The 17,506-nt window shown below is 47.9% G+C and overlaps 1 protein-coding gene and 1 long non-coding RNA gene across 4 annotated transcripts in view; one reads left to right on the top strand and one right to left on the bottom strand.

The window, feature by feature from the left end:
• The first annotated feature begins 7,781 nt into the window (after positions 1-7,781).
• Positions 7,782-12,544, top strand: LOC123384541. Its single transcript, XR_006595783.1, has 3 exons — positions 7,782-10,445; positions 10,815-10,921; positions 12,486-12,544. It is a non-coding gene; the product is annotated as an uncharacterized LOC123384541 (long non-coding RNA).
• Positions 12,545-14,913: 2,369 nt separating this feature from the next.
• Positions 14,914-17,506, bottom strand: part of KCNIP3 (potassium voltage-gated channel interacting protein 3) — an 86,309-nt gene continuing 83,716 nt past the window's right edge. For all 3 annotated transcript variants that reach the window (XM_003984274.6, XM_045054618.1, XM_003984275.6), the window contains one exon: positions 14,914-17,064. In XM_003984274.6, coding sequence (XP_003984323.2) covers positions 17,017-17,064 — 48 coding nt within the window. In that variant the 3' untranslated portion in view covers positions 14,914-17,016. The remainder of the gene's footprint in view (positions 17,065-17,506) is intronic.

Below are 17,506 nucleotides of genomic sequence, written 5' to 3'. Positions count from 1 at the left end.
ACCTGGCTGCGTTCCTACTATGCCTTTCTGACAGATTTTAAAACATGTTCACAAATTGTTTAGCACTCCTTCCATCAGTAAGTGGTATCTAATTTTCATCCATCTAATTTTCTGTGAGCTGAACTTAGTGACTCACTTCTACTAAATACAGTGCAGTGGGTGATCCTGCCTGATTGCCAAGGTCAGTGTATTACTCTGCTTGGGCTGCCATAACAGCAGGTGGTTTAAAGAACACACGTTCGTTTTCTCAGTTTTGAAGGCTGGAAATCTGAGATTAAGGTGTTGGCAGGTTGGGTTCTTCTGAGGCCTCTCTCATTGGCCTGCAGATGACCACCTTCTTGCTGGCTCTTCACATGGTCGTCCCTCTGTGTATGCACCCCTAGTGTCTGTGTGACTAAATTTCCTCTTTTTATGAGGACACCAGTCACACTGGATTAGGGCCCACCCTAACAGCCTCATTTTAACTTAATCACCTCTTTAAAAGACTTATCTTTAAATACAGTCACAATCTGAAGTACTAGGGGTTGGGACTTCAACCTATGAATTTTGGGGGGACACAATTCAGCCTATAACAGCTAGGCAATAAAAGGTGGTACAGCCTCTTCTTAGCTCTCTCTCTCAACAGCATATCAGTCTAGGTCCAATCAGGAAAGAAATCACACGGGAATTTGATCAGACTTAAGTTTACTATAGGACATATTAAGTAGAACAGGGGATTACAGTCATGAGGGATTGCCCAGTAAGACTCTAAATATAAAAGTAATAACGGATATAAGAAGTCAAACCCTTAAGACTCGAGGAAGCACCCTAGGAAGAAACCTGCCAAGGCTGGGATTCCCCCCACTCCCCTTGTTGGAGATGGCAGAGATGTCTAGAGCTGTGCTGGTGAAACCTACTAGAAATCTGGAGCTCACTTGAAATCCAAGCTTTAGGGTACTGGCAACATTTTACTGGAAGCTCTCTGTTACAAAGCCAACTGACGAAGGGAGTGCCAAGGGAGGTTGCTGGCCACCAGAGCTTCTGGGACCAGGTACTGCAGGAGCTGGGCACTGGGGAAGTGGGGAATGCTGTCGGATCCTGCTGCTGAAGAAGTCTGCAGGAGCTGGTCTAGTGAAAATGCTGAAAACAGGAAGCAGAATCCTTTCTTCCTAGAATGTCTCTCCAGTGCCCTCTGTAGACAATGCTTTAGTGTAAGGTGGCAAGGAGAAAATATTTAAAGTGCCTGGATCCATTTTTACAGAATAGGCAAAAAAAAAAAAAAAAAAAAAAAAAAAAAAGGTGAATCTAGAGCTGACAAGCAATAAATAGGTAACTGGCACAGTCCAGCCCTTTGACTACTCTGCTTCCAGATGTACCCCCTGACACATATTTGATTTCTGTACATCAACAAAATAACTCTCGATTTCTATCTAATATGAGGTTACTCTTCTTAGGAGTGAAGAAGTTCTCACCCTTTCCCCAGGGGTCAAGGTACCCATCACTCACTGTTAATCATTGCTCAATTTAGTAAAAGTCCCCTGTTAGAATATTCTGTTGCCTAAGTTTCTCACAACTTGTGGATAAAGGAAAATTGGGAAGGACAAACAAATGGTTAGCATATCCAAACATATCAAATAGAAAATAAGCAAAACTTTTCACAGAATTATAACAAACAATCCTAAAATTTGTATGGAACCACAAAAGATCTTGAATAGCCAAAGCAATGTTGAAAAAGAAAAACAAAACTAGAGGTGTCATAATTCCAGATTTCAAGTTATATTACAAAGCTGTAGTAATCAAAACAGTACGGTACTGGAACAAAAACAGATCCATGGATCAATGGGAATAGAACAGAAAACCCAGAAATAAACCCACAATTTTATGGCCAATTAATCTTTGACAAAGGAGGGATGAATATACAATGGGGAAAAACAGTCTCTTCAATAACTGGTGTTGAGAAAACTGGTCAGCCACATGCAAAAGAATGAAACTGACCACTCTTTTACCATCCACAAAAGTAAACTCAAAATGGATTAAAGACCTAAATGTGAGACCTGAAGCCATAAAAATCCTAGAAGAGAGGATAGGCGGTAATGTCTCTTGACATGAGCCATAGCAACACAAAAACAATTTTTTTTTATGTTTATTTTTGAGAGGAAGAGAGACAGAATGTGAGTTGGGGAGAAGCAGAGAGAGGGAGACACAGAATGTGAAGCAGGCTCCAGGCTCTGAGATCTCAGCACAGAGACCGACACACGGGCTCGAACTCATGAACTGTGAGATCATGACCTGAGCCAAAGTTGGATGCTTAACTGACTGAGCCACCCAGATGCTCTGCAACATTTTTTTTACATATGTCTCCTGAGGCAAAGGAAACAAAGGCAAATATAAACTACGGGGACTACATCAAAATAAAAAGTTTCTGCACAACAAAGGAAACAATCAACAAAACTAAAAGGCAACATAGTGAATGAGAGAAGACATTTACAAATGATATATCTGATAAACGGTTAATATCCAAAATATACAAAGAACTGATATAACTCAGTACCCAAAAAACAAATAATCCAATTAAAAAACGGGCAGAAGACATGAACAGACATTTCTCCAAAGAAGACATACAGATGGCCAGTGGACACATCAAAAGATGTTTAACATCACTCATCATGAGGGAAATGCAAACCAAAACCACAATGACCTATATCACCTCACACCTTTCAGAACGGTTAAAATCAAAAACACAAGAAATAACAAGTGTTGATGAGTATATGGAGAAAAAAGAATCTTCATGCATTGTTGGTGGGAATGCAAACTGGTGCAGCCATTATGGAAAACAGTACGGAGGTTCCCCCCAAAAATTAAAAATAGAACTACCCTATGATCCAGTAATCACACTATTGAGTATTTATCCAAAAAATACAGAAACACCAATTCAAAGGGATATATGCATCCCTATGTTTACCACATTATTTACAATAGCCAAACTATGGAAACAGCCCAAGTGTCCATTGACAGATGAAAAGATAAAGATGTGGTATATACATGATGAAATATTATTCAGCCATAAGAAAAAATGAAATCTTGCTATTTGCAACAACATGGGGTTAGTCAGCAATCAGTCAGAGAAAGACAAATATCATATGATCTCATTCATATATAGGATTAAATAAAACAAACAAATGAATAAAAGAAAAACAAAAGAGAGCAGCAAACCAACAAACAGATTCTTAATTATAAAGAACAAACTTATGGTTATCAAAGGGGAGGTGGATGAGGGGATGGGAGGAATAGAGGATGAAGATTAAAAACTACACTTATGATGAAACAGAAAATTAAAATGATTAAAAAATCAATGAAAACAAACAAAAAAGCAGCCAAACTACTACAGTTCTCCTTTCTGTAATTTGTCACAAGGCTGTAACCGATACTGATAGCTTTCTTCTTTCACTGCACCCTCTGTATTTCCCCTGCCCTCAATGAGAACCTTAACTGCTCGGGGTTCACACCTAGAGGAGTGACTTAAACTCTCATTCCCAAAATGTTTGAGCCCTCAATGGTCCTGCCTTTTTTGGTTTCTGTAGTTTTTCGTTAACCTTTACTATTGCTGTATTTTTCATTAAACTTTACTACTAATACGTGTCTTGTGAGGGCAAATCTCTGTGCCTTCTGTGACGCAGGAGGTCCAAAGTAATCTACTTGCCACTAGGTAGCTAGCTGGTGCCCACAAGGAGTGGTGCCATATCAAGGATTAACACTGGTCTCTGCTGTTGGCAGACTGGGCACTTAGCAATAGTGTTAGGTCAGTCTTGGTAAGGGTAAGTGCACATTGCTAAGACCATGCATGGACCCTATTCCTGCCAGCCTGTTCATGGGCCCATTGAGCAAGCACTAGGGTGGGGAGAGAGGCTAACTAACATCCAGAATACATTAGTAAGTATCCATGTTTCCCACCTATTGTTGTGCTCCTGTGCAATGGATGCCTTTTGGTGGGCATTCACATGTACACTAATATCTTCATAGTCTATGTCCTTTCAGAGAGGTCCATCCCCATAACTCTTCTCCAGACTTACCTGTCATCAATTGGGATGGTAATTTTATGTGTCAATTTGGCTTGGCCACGGTGCCCAGAAATTTGGTCAAACATTATTCTGTATGTTTCTGTGAGAGTGTTCTTTGGATGAAATTAACATTTTTAAAAATGTTTATTTATTTTGAGAGAGAGAGGGCATGAGTGGGGAGAGGGCAGAGAGAGAGAGAGAGAGAGAGAGAGAGAGAGAGAGAGAGAGACAGAGAATCCCAAGCAGGCTTTGTGCTTGGAGCCCTACACGGGGCTCAATCTGATGAACTGTGAGATCATGACCTCTCATTTCATGACCTGAGCTGAAATCAAGAGTTGGATGCTTAACCAACTGAGCCACCCAAGCGCCCCAAAATTAACATTTTATTTCAGCAAGATATATTTTTTTAATTTAAATTTTAGTTAACATACAGTGAAATATTGGTTTCATAAAATTAGCATTTATATCAGTGGAATTTGGGTAAAACATATTGCTTTCATAATGTGCATGTGCCATGTTCAATCCATTGAAGGCCTTAACAGAACAAAGACTGACACCTACCCACCCTACGCCAAGCAAGAAAGAATTTTTCCAGCAGATGGCTTTTCAATTCAAACTGCAGCTCTTTCCAGAATCTCCAAACTGCTGGCCTATCCCATTAGATTTTGGACACACAAAGCCTCCACAATCACATAAGCCAATTCCTTAAAATATCTATCTATCTATCTATCTATCTATCTATCTATCTATCTACCTAGGTTCTATTCTTTGGAGAACCCTATTACACCAATCTTTCATTCCTGTTCCTTCCAAGTGCTTGACCATAAAGCCAAACCATTAACAACAGATCATGAACCAATAACCAGTAGATTCATACTTCTGGCCATCTCTCACTCCAGAAAATCAAACACATTGCCCAAAGTTCTAGCCACAGGGGAGATTTTTCTTCACCATTGACCTTCATCCCTGAATGAGGTCAAGGTCACCCCTGAATGAGATGGCCATGCTGCCTTGTAACTTTGGGGAATTATCAGCGTCATTTCATGCAAACCCATCTGTAGAGCATGCTTGAATATTTTTTTTATTTTTATTTTTTTAGTGTTTATTTTTGAGAGAAAGAGAGACAGAGCACGAGCAGGGGAGGGGCAGAGAGAGAGGGAGACACAGAATTTGAAGCAACTCCAGGCTCTGAGCTGTCAGCACAGAGCCTGACACGGGGCTCGAACCCACAGACCTAAGCCAAAGTTGGACGCTCAACCAACTGAGCCACCCAGGTGCCCCAGAATTTTTTCATTTTCTGTAAACATATCCTAAAGATCATCCCAGGAAGCCTTGCCTGTGGGTTGAGAGAGAGGAGGCAATGCGACTGGAATTGGTGTGAAAATAATCTGAGTCACCTGCGCATTCAACTTAGTTGTATCTTCCACACCTGCCTGAGCTCGGACTCTTAGCTACCATTTCCATTTGATGACAGACTGATGCTGCACGTGCCCAACCTTATAACTGAGGGATCCAACAACACCCAGAGTTTTTGGGCAGCTCAGACTGCATGGCCACCTAATATCCCATGGTGGGACATAAAACCCAACAGCAAGCCAGAGCTGTTTTTCAAAGTCAGAGTAGATATTTGAGAAGAGGGTATAGACATGCTCTACAGTCCTAGAACCTGAACTGTGATGATTCTCTTATCAGTTCTTTCCAGGAGCTCCATATAGTGTCCCTATCTGCCATAAGTTTCAATTATCAGATGACTCCTACCCCAGCCACTGTCTAATTGCAAGTGCATGAGAGACCTTGAACAAGCATCACTCTGAGATGTAATAATCAATGACTGCTATGCTGTCATAGCTGACCCCAACAGCATCCTCTCTGGTTTCCCTGCATCTTCTCTGGCCGCTCCAATTTGGAGTCCATGTTTCAGCCAGAGGGGCATTTTCAGAACAATGATTTGACAATAATACACTCATCAGTGCCTTCCTGCTGCCCTCAGGCTGAGGCCCAAGCCTTCAGAGGACCTCCCCATTTCACCTCCGTCTGTGCTCAGGATTCCGGGCTCCAAGTCCTGTCTCTCTAGCCCAGTTCTGGGCAGTGCTGTCTCCCTCCTGTGCCACAACCCTTTACCTGGCTCCCTCCCACTCATGCTTCAGGTTTACCTCAAATGCCACTTCCCTCAGGAAGCCTCCTGAGGTCACGTGGCCTGTCCAAAGGTTCTCAGACCTCACCTTTGTGGCTGTGGCACTGGTTGTAAATTTACACCCTTTTGAGTGATTTCTCTTTTCAGTGAAGACTTTATCAATGTCTTGTCTTCAAGAAATTATAGGCTCCACCAGGGAGAGGTCTGCAAATATTCTGTGATTTTATCCTCAGACTCCCCCAGAGTGCTGGGCGTATAAAGGTTGTTGTTGTTGTTTTTTTTCCCAATGAATGAATGAATAAATGAATGAGTAGTGAAGTAATGGGCTGGGATGGATGGGGGCTGGAGAGTCTCGATGCCTGTCCCACAGACACAGGAGATATGGCCTGGGGTGGGGGGGGACACAAGTCAGAGACCAGGGCCACCTCCCTTTGGGCTCCATTCGTTCTGCCCAGGACAATGTTCCACTCAGGGCTGGGGAAGTTTGTCAACAAAGCAGGGAACTTGAGGATTTCACAATACTGGTTGGGCTGGAAGTTGGCTGTGGGGGACTGACTGATGGCCTGCTCTTTGGGGCTTTATTTTTAGTTTCTGGATGTTTTACTGTATTTGGTAATTTTTCAAAACTGGGAAAAACCATTGCCTGGCTTCATTTGCTGTGCTCCTGGGTCAGGACACAACCAGAATTGCTCAGGAAAGTAGAAAAAAGAGGGGCTGAGCTGGGGGTGAGTGCTCAGACTGTGCCCTACAGTGCAGGCCAGAGGAGATGTTTCAAGAGATGTTTCAAAAAAGACCCTGACCCTGGTGCTGCGGAAAAGCGGGTCCCATGACCCATTAGGCTCAGGGCCCTGACACCTGGCCCCACCCTGGGCTGTCTGCCATGGCCTCCTTCCCTATAACCTTCGGTTCAGCAGCATTACTGACCACTCCCTTCCCCAATGTGCCAGCCACAGTGCCAGTCCTGGCCCCAGGAGGGACCACCATGGCTCCCACTTGCAAGACGCCCACAATCTGGCAGAAGAGACAGCACTGGGCACTCTGGCCCCTAACCCCACCCCTCTCCCCCCCGCTTCCTTCAGGACCCGCTGGAGTCTGGAGCGCATGTTCACCACCCCACAGCTGAGCCTGACATGCGGGGCCACAGCAGTTGAGAATTTTTCAGGAAAAGTGCCAGTCAACCCAGGTCTAACTGGCTTATGGTGGTGGGGGTGGAGAGGGGAATCCTATTAACCAGTGGCTCATAAGTGAAGAGTCAAGAGAGTGGGAGGGGGCTTGCTTAAGGTGCAGTTTGATTTTGAGCTCAAGAGCTTCCCCTCCCCCACTTGCCTTCCCCGGACCTTGCTTTCCCTCTCTCCATGCCTCAGTCAGGCCATCTTCTGCACCGGCTTCATTCCCGCGGCTCCCTGCAGGTACGAAGCTGCAGCAACAGCTCCAGGACTCACACGACCTAGTGTCTGAGAGTATGGCAGCAGCGCCTTTTCCCAGCATGCCCAGCATATGTCTCCCTGGGCCTCATTGGCTGTAATCGGGTCAGGTGCCCGCCCCCCAACCAATCACTGACGGGGAAAGGCGTTGCCGTGATTAGCTTCGTCTGGCCTTAGAGGTAGTGTGGCCGCCAGGGCTTCACCAATGGGGCGTGGAGGAGGGCTCCGCAGGCGAGATTGGGAGGCTACTGCCAGGAGCAGGGGGAGGATGCGGGGAAGCGGAAGACTGGTGTCTTTCGTTCCCATGGTGCTCAGGGACCTCAGTGAGAGCGAAGTTCCTGACAGCCGTTTGTTGCCAAGCGAATGGAGGGGCCATCTCAGGCAAAGGGATGGGGTAGGCTTAGATACTGCATTTAAAGGAAGGTTCGGTAATGTTCAAAGCCAGCTAAGAGACCTGAACAGAGGGAGCCCTGCGTCCAGATCGAGGTGTGAAAGCAAAGATATATGAGTTAGAGGGAAGCTGGGGTTTCCTTGTGGAGGAATAGACAAAACAAAAAAGTACACAGCAGTTGTTAGGGAGCCCTGTTCTAAGACTGATGGCCCTCAGCAGTCGGGACAGACGTCGGAGGGAAGTTTGTGGGTTGGACTCTTGTTACATTGTCCCTTCTCTGGGACCTCTCAGCTCTGGCCAGGGTCTAATTAAACCTGTATCATCCCCTTCAAGAGGGGTGTGGTGGGTACGATGGATAGAGTGTTTCTTACAGATCCCTCATCTTGGCCCTGCTTAGAGAAAGGTTTAGTCTGGGCCACATTGTTTCTGGTTCTGGCCTATAGGCACCATTCCCTGTGCAGACTGACCCTACCTATACCCCGCCCTCTTCTCTAATCTCTGAACCCTACAGACCTCACTTTGCAGGCAGCTAGATTCTGCACATTCTCTTTATAACAAGCTAGTTCAGACAGAGTCCATGTGATTAGAGCTGGCTCCTGTGAAACCACAGATAGCTTGCCTCTGGTATTCCCCTCACCTGAAGGGCTAGGGTTCATGTGAGTGGGTGAGGGGGGCAGGGAGAGGGGGCTTAGCACCGGCTTTGGGCCGGCAACAGTGTCCATGGCCTTGGAAGCTTGTCTGGGATGCAGAAGGTTAATGGACCAATGAAAAGAACAAGGAACCATGTCCAGGATGACAGAACCTGGCTCGAGGAGAGCCTCACAACTAGCTCTCAAAGCGTTACTGACTGCAGCACAGCTCCCCTCTGGAATGTGTCAGGGGAAGGCAGGACGGACAAGGGAAAAAAGGCTCCCAGCCACTCTAAAACGGACATCGCAAATACTTACACTGAGGCGGGCCCCTCAGTTCCTCACTTTGAGCCTGCTTCCTCTTGTTTTACCCACAGTTCTGTGGGATGTCCAGGTCCTCTGGCAGTCTTTCCCAATGAGCTTTGTCCCCCACCCTGGCATGTGCCTCGTGGTAACTTCTGTCATGGTCCGAATCACTCCCGTGGACATTTTGCCTTCTGGGTCCCCGGACTTGAATTTCCCAAAGGCAGAGACAGTGGTTTATCCCCGTGGTCTCACATTGCAGCCCACACATAGTGTATGAGAAGGTATCTAATAAAGGTAGAATGATGCCTCCCTTCGCATAGACCCAGGAATTTGGAACTTGGCAGGGGCAGGGACGAGGATGAGTGGAGTGTCACTGCCTGGCGTGGAGGAGGAGGCAGAAAACCACCCTGAGTAGACACATAATGATTAGAAGCTCATGAACAGACCGCCTGTGACCTTGGCTGTTGCTGAGGCTCCAGGGCACCGAGCAAAGGTTAGAGACCGGAGAGTGCTGACAGATTGCAAAAAAAAATCTCTGTCCCCACAAGCGTTTTACGGGACGGTGTGGTTGTTTCAAAGTTTGGTTCTGTCGGGATCACACCCTCAGCTGTTTGACGCGTGCTCTACACACGACTCTTTCCCGTAGGGTCTCTGACAGCCCAGATGTTTCTGCGACAAACTACTGTCTCCTGTCTGGCTTTTTAGACCCTGTAGGGTGTCATTGAGGTTTTCAAGCTTTCTTCAGGATTTTCAAAAGCCTAGTGGGTAAGCCTAAGTGGGGAATCCAAACGTTAACTTACTTGCCATGGGCTGGAATGAAATCTGCTCAGTGTGGTAACAGTTACGCAGTCTGATGAGTGCTTATGTGTGTCCTAGTTAATCAAATAGGGACTGATAAGTGCATCTTCTCTCCCAGCACCCAGCTTGGTAGACTTTTGTGGAACTGTTACTTGATCAATTGAGTTTTCTGGGGGGAAACCATGTGCAGAATGAGGCAGAAATACGGAAAATGTCTTTGGGCTCTGAAAGAAATGACTAGTAGCTTCCCTCCCGCGTAGTTTCCTCCGGAGCCTGTGGAGGGCGGGGAAATCGGTGAGGAGGCCCGGTTGCAGCGCAGTCGCCCCCTGGTGGTCAACGGGGAAGCACAGTACTTGTAACCACAAGCAAACGGTGTCTCCAATGAAACCTCCACGTGGGGAGGAAAAGAGAAGCCATTCATCTTCTAAATCGTAGACTGGCCATTGCTTTGGAAAGTCTGGAGCAGAACACGATAGGGAAGGGTACGGGCACCTTTACCCAATGTCTCTGGGCCTCACTTTTCCTATTCCTTGCAGTAAAGGCACCAAAGAAGAAGCCTCTTGGATAGGCCGTGTGAGGGAATGAGACAAGCCAGGCCACAGGAACTTCTGCACTTGCTCTGGGCCATGTCTCGTGTCTGGGGCCATGTATCATGTCTCTCGAGAGGAAGAGAGAGAGAGGAGAGGGAGAGGGAGAGCAAGCGAGATCAGTCAACCTGGCCACGAAGTGAGTTGTGGCAGAAGGGTGGGGCATGTGGACTATGGGTTACCCAATATGGCCTCACTGGTACAGATTGCTCCCCGTTAGCCAACTGGTCCCCAGATAGTCTTTGGGGTTTCCAGGGAAACTGGGAACCATAACAGATTGATTTATTTCCAATTCATTCCAATACCTGGAAACTCCTTTTGAAACACCTGTCCTTTCTCTGGTGACTTACCGGTATGAGTCACCCTTATATAGAAGGGGAAAAAAATACATGAAAACTTCTGTGGGGTGAGAAGAAAAGATGTGCGTATTTATCAAGAGGCTAGTAAATATTGATATTTAATCATTGTAACAATTCCATCAGAGGATTGTTTTTCTGTTCATTTACAGCGTGGAAACGGAGGACCAGCAAGGTAAACTGATGTGCTTGGGATGAAACAGAAAGCTCTGGAACTGAAGCATGGGCCCTGTGCCCTAAATGTCACAGGGCCTTAGAGGTATCTTCTCTATCTTGGGGCAGAGTGGAGGGGAGGAGGAGATTTAGATAAGAAGCCTCCCTCAATCCCTACCACCCCCTCCACCTTGGGCAGCCCTTCTAGTCCGGACTTCGGATTACTGGGTGGCCAGTCACTTCATCCTGGCCCACACAGCCGACTGGACCAGCCCTGACACCTTTCCCAGGGCAGCTAATCCATAAGCTGCTGATGGCTTAGTATGTGAAAGGCCACATCCTGCAGGAAGGGTGGTCTTCAGACCAATTGGTACCCCTGGGACCCGTGAGAGTGTGGGGAAAGAGGCTTGGGAGCAGAAGGACACTGCACGCACCAGGGAAGTTTCACAGAGGCAGTGCCCAGAACAGGGAACCGGGCTGAATATTTACTGCTGTCTGTGTTCTTCATGCTTTCGTACCGCGGACTTTGTAGCTGGGGGAGGTGAAGTAAATCTCTCAGGATTTTCTCAAGTGTCTGTTGATGGCAAAGTCGTGTTTGTCTGAAAACATTTTTATGTTGCCCAGTCTAAAATTCCAGGGGGGCAGTTATTTTGAACACATTGAAGATATTCCACTGTCTTTTAGCATCATCGTTACCGATGAGATGTCATTTGTCAGTCTGTCGCTCTTTCCTGTCTGTCTGGCTCGGTGATCTTTGTCTTTGGTGTTCTGCAGTTTCACTCTCATATGTCTTAGGTGACAGTTTCCTTCATTTAGCCTGCTTGGGACTTGTTTGAATTTCTTAAATCAGTGTATTTGTTTCTGTAATGGTTAATCTTCTGTGTCAACTCGGCTAAGCTATGGGGCCTAACGCTAATCTAAATGTCTCTGTGAAGGTATCTTGCGATGTGCTCGCTATTTACAATCAGGAGACTTTAAGTAAAGCAGGTTACCCACCAGAATGTGGGTGGGCCTATTCAGTCAGTTGAAGGTGTTAGGAGCCAACACTTAGGTTTCCTGGAAGAAGGAGGAATCTACCTCAAGACTACCACAGAAATTTTGCCCCAGGTTCTGCCCTGCTGGCCTGCCCTATGAATCTTGGACTCAAGATTGCAAACTCTGGACTTCAATTCTTGCCTGAGTTTCCAGCCTGCCACCCTGCCCTGCGTATTTCAGACTTGCCAGTCCCCATGGTCGTGTGAGCCAATCCTCTTCCACCAGAAGAACCATGACTAAAATAGTGTTGGTCAAGTCTAGAACTTCCCGGCTGTTTCCATTTTTTTCTTTAGGGACCCCATTGAGATTTAAGGTTTATTTTCTCACTCTATTTTCTGTTTATTTACCTGTATCGTAGTTTCTATTTCTTCGTTTCTCTGAGTTACAATTTGAATAATTTCTTTAGATTTAGAATTCCAAGTCACTGATTCTTTTGTCACCTGGGTCTGATTGACTGTTAAACCCATTCCCTGAGTTTTAAATGTGATATATATATATGTATTTTTTTTTCCAGAAGTTTTACTTCTTTTTTCACATATGCTTAGGCATTCAGTATAGTGTATTTTCTATATGCCTTTTCAAGTATGCCTTTTATTTCTTAAAAATTTTTTTTAATGTTTATTTATTTTTGAGAGACAGAGAAACAGAAGATGAGTGTGGAAGGAGCAGAGAAGAGGAGACACAGAATCGAAAGCAGGCTCCAGGCTCTGAGCTATCAGCACAGAGCCCGACATGGGGCTCGAACTCACAAGCCGTGAGATACTGACCTGAGCCGAAGTCGGAGGCTTCACCGACTGAGCCACCAGGTGCCCCTGCTTTTTATTTCTATAAACATATTATACAGAGTCATTTTATAGTTGTGTCTGGTAATTCCATTATCTGAAGCCCTCTGGGTCTGTTGATGCAACCTGTTGTTTCTGCTGAATATCAATTACGGTGCCTTGTTTCTTTGAATACTTACTCATTGTTGGCTGAACTCTGTTCATTTTCCTAAACTGTACAAGGATCGCTACAAATTAAATTCCCAGTCATATTTTCTGTGTGAATTTGGGCTGCAAATTCACATGGGGTTTAGCTCATGATTCCTAATTTTAGGGGTGAATTTTCCTACTGTTTTATCGAGGGCTTGAGGTAGTCAACTTTTCTTGCAGTCTCCTGGGAGAATGTGGGAACGGCTGGGTTTTCTTCTATTTCACCTTCATTATCTCCAAGGGTGTACCTGGTGGTCCAGTTTTAGGGAGGAAGGATTTCTTGATAGACTCCTCACCTGGGTGGATCCTGGGCTTTATCTCTTATTCCTTGGGCTTTGGCAGGATGTGAAACCGAAGCACAGCCAATCTCACCTGGTTCAAAAAAGTCCTTTCAGGGCTCTGCTTACATCTTGAATTTCCACATCCACTCAGTTCCTGGTCCAAGAATGCTTTACCATTTGGGCAGTTCAATGATGCTTCTAACAAATTCTTTTATTCTAGATTTTTAGTTGTTTTAGGTGGAAGGAATAATCCAGATACCCAGATACTCCATGTTATTGGAAACTGAAAAGTCTGTATTTTTAAATGTTAAACCTTGCACTTCTGGGGGGTAAACACCTATCTGTCATGATATATTGCATATATCATGTACATCTAATGTAACATTGTTGAAAGGAGTTTACTGATATTCTTATTTCTTACATCTTTGTTTCATAGTTGAGAATGTCCTGTAATTTTTTTTCTTATCCTATGATTGATTTTTTAAAAATCCTGGTAATACCAGTCTTTAAAATGAGTTGGAAAGTGTTCCCTCCTTGTCTTCTACATCAAGACCCAGAGAGACAGAAAGAGAGAGAGAGAGAGAGAGAGAGAGAGAGAGAGAGAGAGAATGGGACTTGTCCCAAGTTCAGGCCCAGGTCACGACTAAGGTCTCCTGTCCCTGAACTCAGGGCTCCTTCTGAACCCCTCACTGCCACCCAGCCACACAGGGGGCATAGCCTGGTCACCATCTCTGCACTGGGTGTCCAGGTGAGGAAGGTACTGAGTCAATGAGTGGAAAACAGATGTAGAAATGGATGGATGGAGATAGATGGATGGATGCGTGGACTTTCCTGACTCTGAGCTCTGTAGCCCGTCACGAAGTAGGTGATTCAGTGCTTACACCCAGCTTAGAGCCACTTCTTGGCCCCGTTTTTAATAGCTGGGAGGACCTAACATCTTTTAGCCCAGCTTCCCCACCTGTGCTCTTTAGGCTGTGACCAGAGTGAACGTGCTCAGCATGGAGGTCAGCCCCTGGCAAATGCAGGACATCCCATCCTAGACAGCAAGGTCAGGGCTTCCTTACCTGGATTGTGCCAAGGCCCTGGAGCTCAGGCGGAGTGGAGCCTTTGGTGTGTGTGATGGTAAAAGTGGGTTCCTGTCGTCTCTCCTCCCAACTATTGTTGAGATGCCCACCGGCCAAACCTGGTGACTCATGGAGGCGTGGGTCTGTGTTCACTGTGGAGGTGATGTCACGTGGCCTGGGGTCTGGTCCTTGAAGCAGACGACCCCAGAACCTCCTTCCTCCCCACCCTTGAGTGGGGGAAACCCCTTCATCTCTTCCCTGTCAGGTTCTCACTTCTTGCCCCTCCCCTGGCATAATCCAGAGTTTACACTTTTGAAAATAAAACCAGGAAAGGAAGATGCCTTCAGATAGATTCTACTTCTGCCCTGTGACCTGCACCCTCCAGCCAAGGGGACACGGCAGAAATGACTTCCTGGAACTGGAAAAGAAAAATGGTCTGGGAATGAAATACAAGTAGCACCTCAAGAAGTCACCCTGCCCCACTGGCTCTGCATAGGTTGCAGGACTGGAGCTTCTCGTAAAGGCTTCCCAACTGTGGGCCTCTCTTTCTTCCCGACTCCGCCTTCAGTGATACCACAGTGAGAGCCTGAAATCCAGCGAGCGTGGAAATTGGCAAATGCTACAATTCGGGGAATGCAAAAGACATTTACCAGCACAGCACTGGGCAGGAGCCATGGCTAATAGCAGCAGGGATGGGAAGGGCTGTACTGAAATTCAGAGTTGGGATAAAGCCAACAAGAGTCCCTCTTCTTTGTCAAGTTTATTTTATTAAAATATACAGGACTGAATATTTGTGGGCGCTGAGAACAGGAACCACCCTCCCAGGCTGCGCCCAAGGGAGACACTTCTGCCATGCAGACATGCGGCCAGTCCGCATCCCAGCGTGGGAGACAGACCCCTCCTGGTTGGATGTGCAGCCAGTCTGGCCCAAGGCCAAGAGGGGCAGGGGCATGGTGGTGACCCTTTCCTATGGCCTTAGCCCCTTAGAAGCACAGCTACACCGGCTGGGAGGGCTGGGCTGGCGGTGGATGGAGAGGGAGAAGATCCCTGAGCCAGGGAAAGCTGATGCCCTCCTGGAGGAGGGAAGAAAGACCCCCGAGTCAAACTGGAGACGGGGTGTCAGTGCAACTCCGAGGGAGAGGACCACCTGTGCGTGGGTGCCAAGGGGTGCCCGCGGCCAAATCAGGCCAGTCTCCACAGCCTCCACCATCCCACCTTTCCTTTGAGGGCCGTGCTCACCCTAGGGCCAGGCCTGAGCAGAGACGGGATGGCAGCCGGTGGAATGTATTGTATGGGAATGTTCCTCGGAAAGGCCCATGCTACCCGGAACTGGGTGCCTTCTTGGGGAGCCCTGGACGGGTGGGAGCAGCTAATCTCTCTCTCCTGGAGGTTTCTGTTGGCCTACGATTCAGCCTCAGGCCCCTCAGCCATCATTCCTGGCTCTGTCTTCAGGCTGACATCAGCCTCCATCCCCAGAGCAGAACCCAGTCAAGGAGAGTCCCTGGGGTTTGTGCTTTTGAATGTTGGTGGGCTGGGCTGGGGATGGGCTTTGAGCCCCCACTGCTCTGAGGCACAGAACTGACCCCCATGCTTCTTCCCCAGGGCTGCCTGTACTGGGGCCACTGCAGCCCAGGCCTCAGCTCACTAGCAGGGCCTGATCTTGGAAAAGCAGAGTGTCCCAGGCTCCCCTTGTGGGCTGCAACCTGAGCCACTCTGGGTGCTTGTGCTTTTTGTAGGGGGCTGCGTGAGCCTGTGTATGGAGGCGTGGCCACACTGCTTCAGGGCCCTAACCAGGAAGTGGTAGTGGGAATGCTCATCCAAGCTGGGGGCCAAGGGAGACAGAGGCTGACAGGAAAGGAGGGAGAAGCCCCTTCTCAGGCCTGTTCTGCCACCTGGGCTCCTTGGCTCCCAGTCCCTGATCTTTGTGACCTCTTCTCAGGACCTATTAAGACCTTGGGGTTGAACACTCTAGTGTTCAATGGGCAGCCCTACCCACTTCATTCCGACTGAGCTAGGACTGGGGCAAAGAAAAGCTTCTTCCATTTCAGTGGACTCGGCAGACAGTTCCCCTCCGATTCTCCACCGAGAAGCCCAACCCCCGAGCTTGAATATCCCCCTTCCCAGGACGGACAGAAGAGAGTCCATGGGCCCCTTATCACTGGAGCTTGCCCAGCTCAGTGGAGTGGCAGGCATCTGGGACCCCAGGGCAGCGTTTCGAGGAAACAGCAGGCTGTCTCCTTCACCACCTCTTTCCTAATCCCCCCTCCCTTGATCCTGCTGCCCCTTCAAGCGTCCTGTGGGGACAGGCATTCTGGGAGTGTAGTCAGTGGGTAGGGAGTGGCCGGGGGACAGGAAGGCCAGAGTAGGCCCCGGAGCCTGGCCCATGTATGGTGGGAAAGAAGGGTGGTAGGAGGGAGGGGTGAGGGGGCTCACACCAGAAGGGCCTTTGGAGACTGGAGCCTCCTCTGTAGGGGATCTTGAGCACTTCCCTGGCAGCACCCCATGGCCAGCAGCCTGCAGACACTGCTCTTTCAGTGCCCAGTCCAGAGGCAGCCCCACCCCGCTGGCCTGGGACAGGGACTGGCCGGGGTATGTGGTTCTCATCACCTGGATCCAGCTCCCAGCCAGACTCAGCCCCGCCCTGACCTCTGCCCACCCCCCACCAGCCCAGAGGAATGGGCTGTGTGTGTGTGTGTGTGTGTGTGTATGCGTGTGTCCAGAGCAAACTGTTCACTTTTTCAAATATATTAGAAAAAAGTTTCTCATGGAGGCTGCTCCTGGCAGGATTGAGGTTTCTTTGGGGGCAGAGGTGGCAATGGCCACTCAAGTACCCCTCCCCACCGACATGTCCTAGATGACGTTCTCAAATAGCTGCATGGAGCTCATGATGTTCTCATCCTGTGTGGAGAGAGAAGGATGAGAGACCTGGTCAGACCCTGGGTGGGCAGGCCGGGACAGTGCCCAAACTGGTCCTACCTTGAGCAGGTTCTCGCCGGGGACTCGGAACCCTGCGGCGACCACTCTGTCTGTCTCACTGGGTGGAGGGGCGGCTGGTGAGTCACAGCCTGTCTTCAGCCCCACGGCCTGACTGCAAGCCCATCTGGGGGCTGCTGTCTCACTGACGGACAAAGTCCCCTGGCTCTACTCAGATGGAGGCCAGGGGCACCTGAGAGGCCACTCTGGGAGCGACGCAGATGGCTGAGGCCGGTGGAGGCACATGCCACGCTCCCACTCACGCACAAGGCTGCTCTGCAGACGAAGGTCACCTGCAACGCTGGGGGAGGCTCCAGGCACCTCTCTCACTGCGTGACCCTGTCCGGAGGGCCAACGGCCCAATCAT

This window comes from Felis catus, chromosome A3 (assembly GCF_018350175.1).
Source record: "Felis catus isolate Fca126 chromosome A3, F.catus_Fca126_mat1.0, whole genome shotgun sequence".
NCBI lineage: Eukaryota > Metazoa > Chordata > Mammalia > Carnivora > Felidae > Felis > Felis catus.
This window is presented reverse-complemented; position numbering and strand designations above follow the sequence as displayed.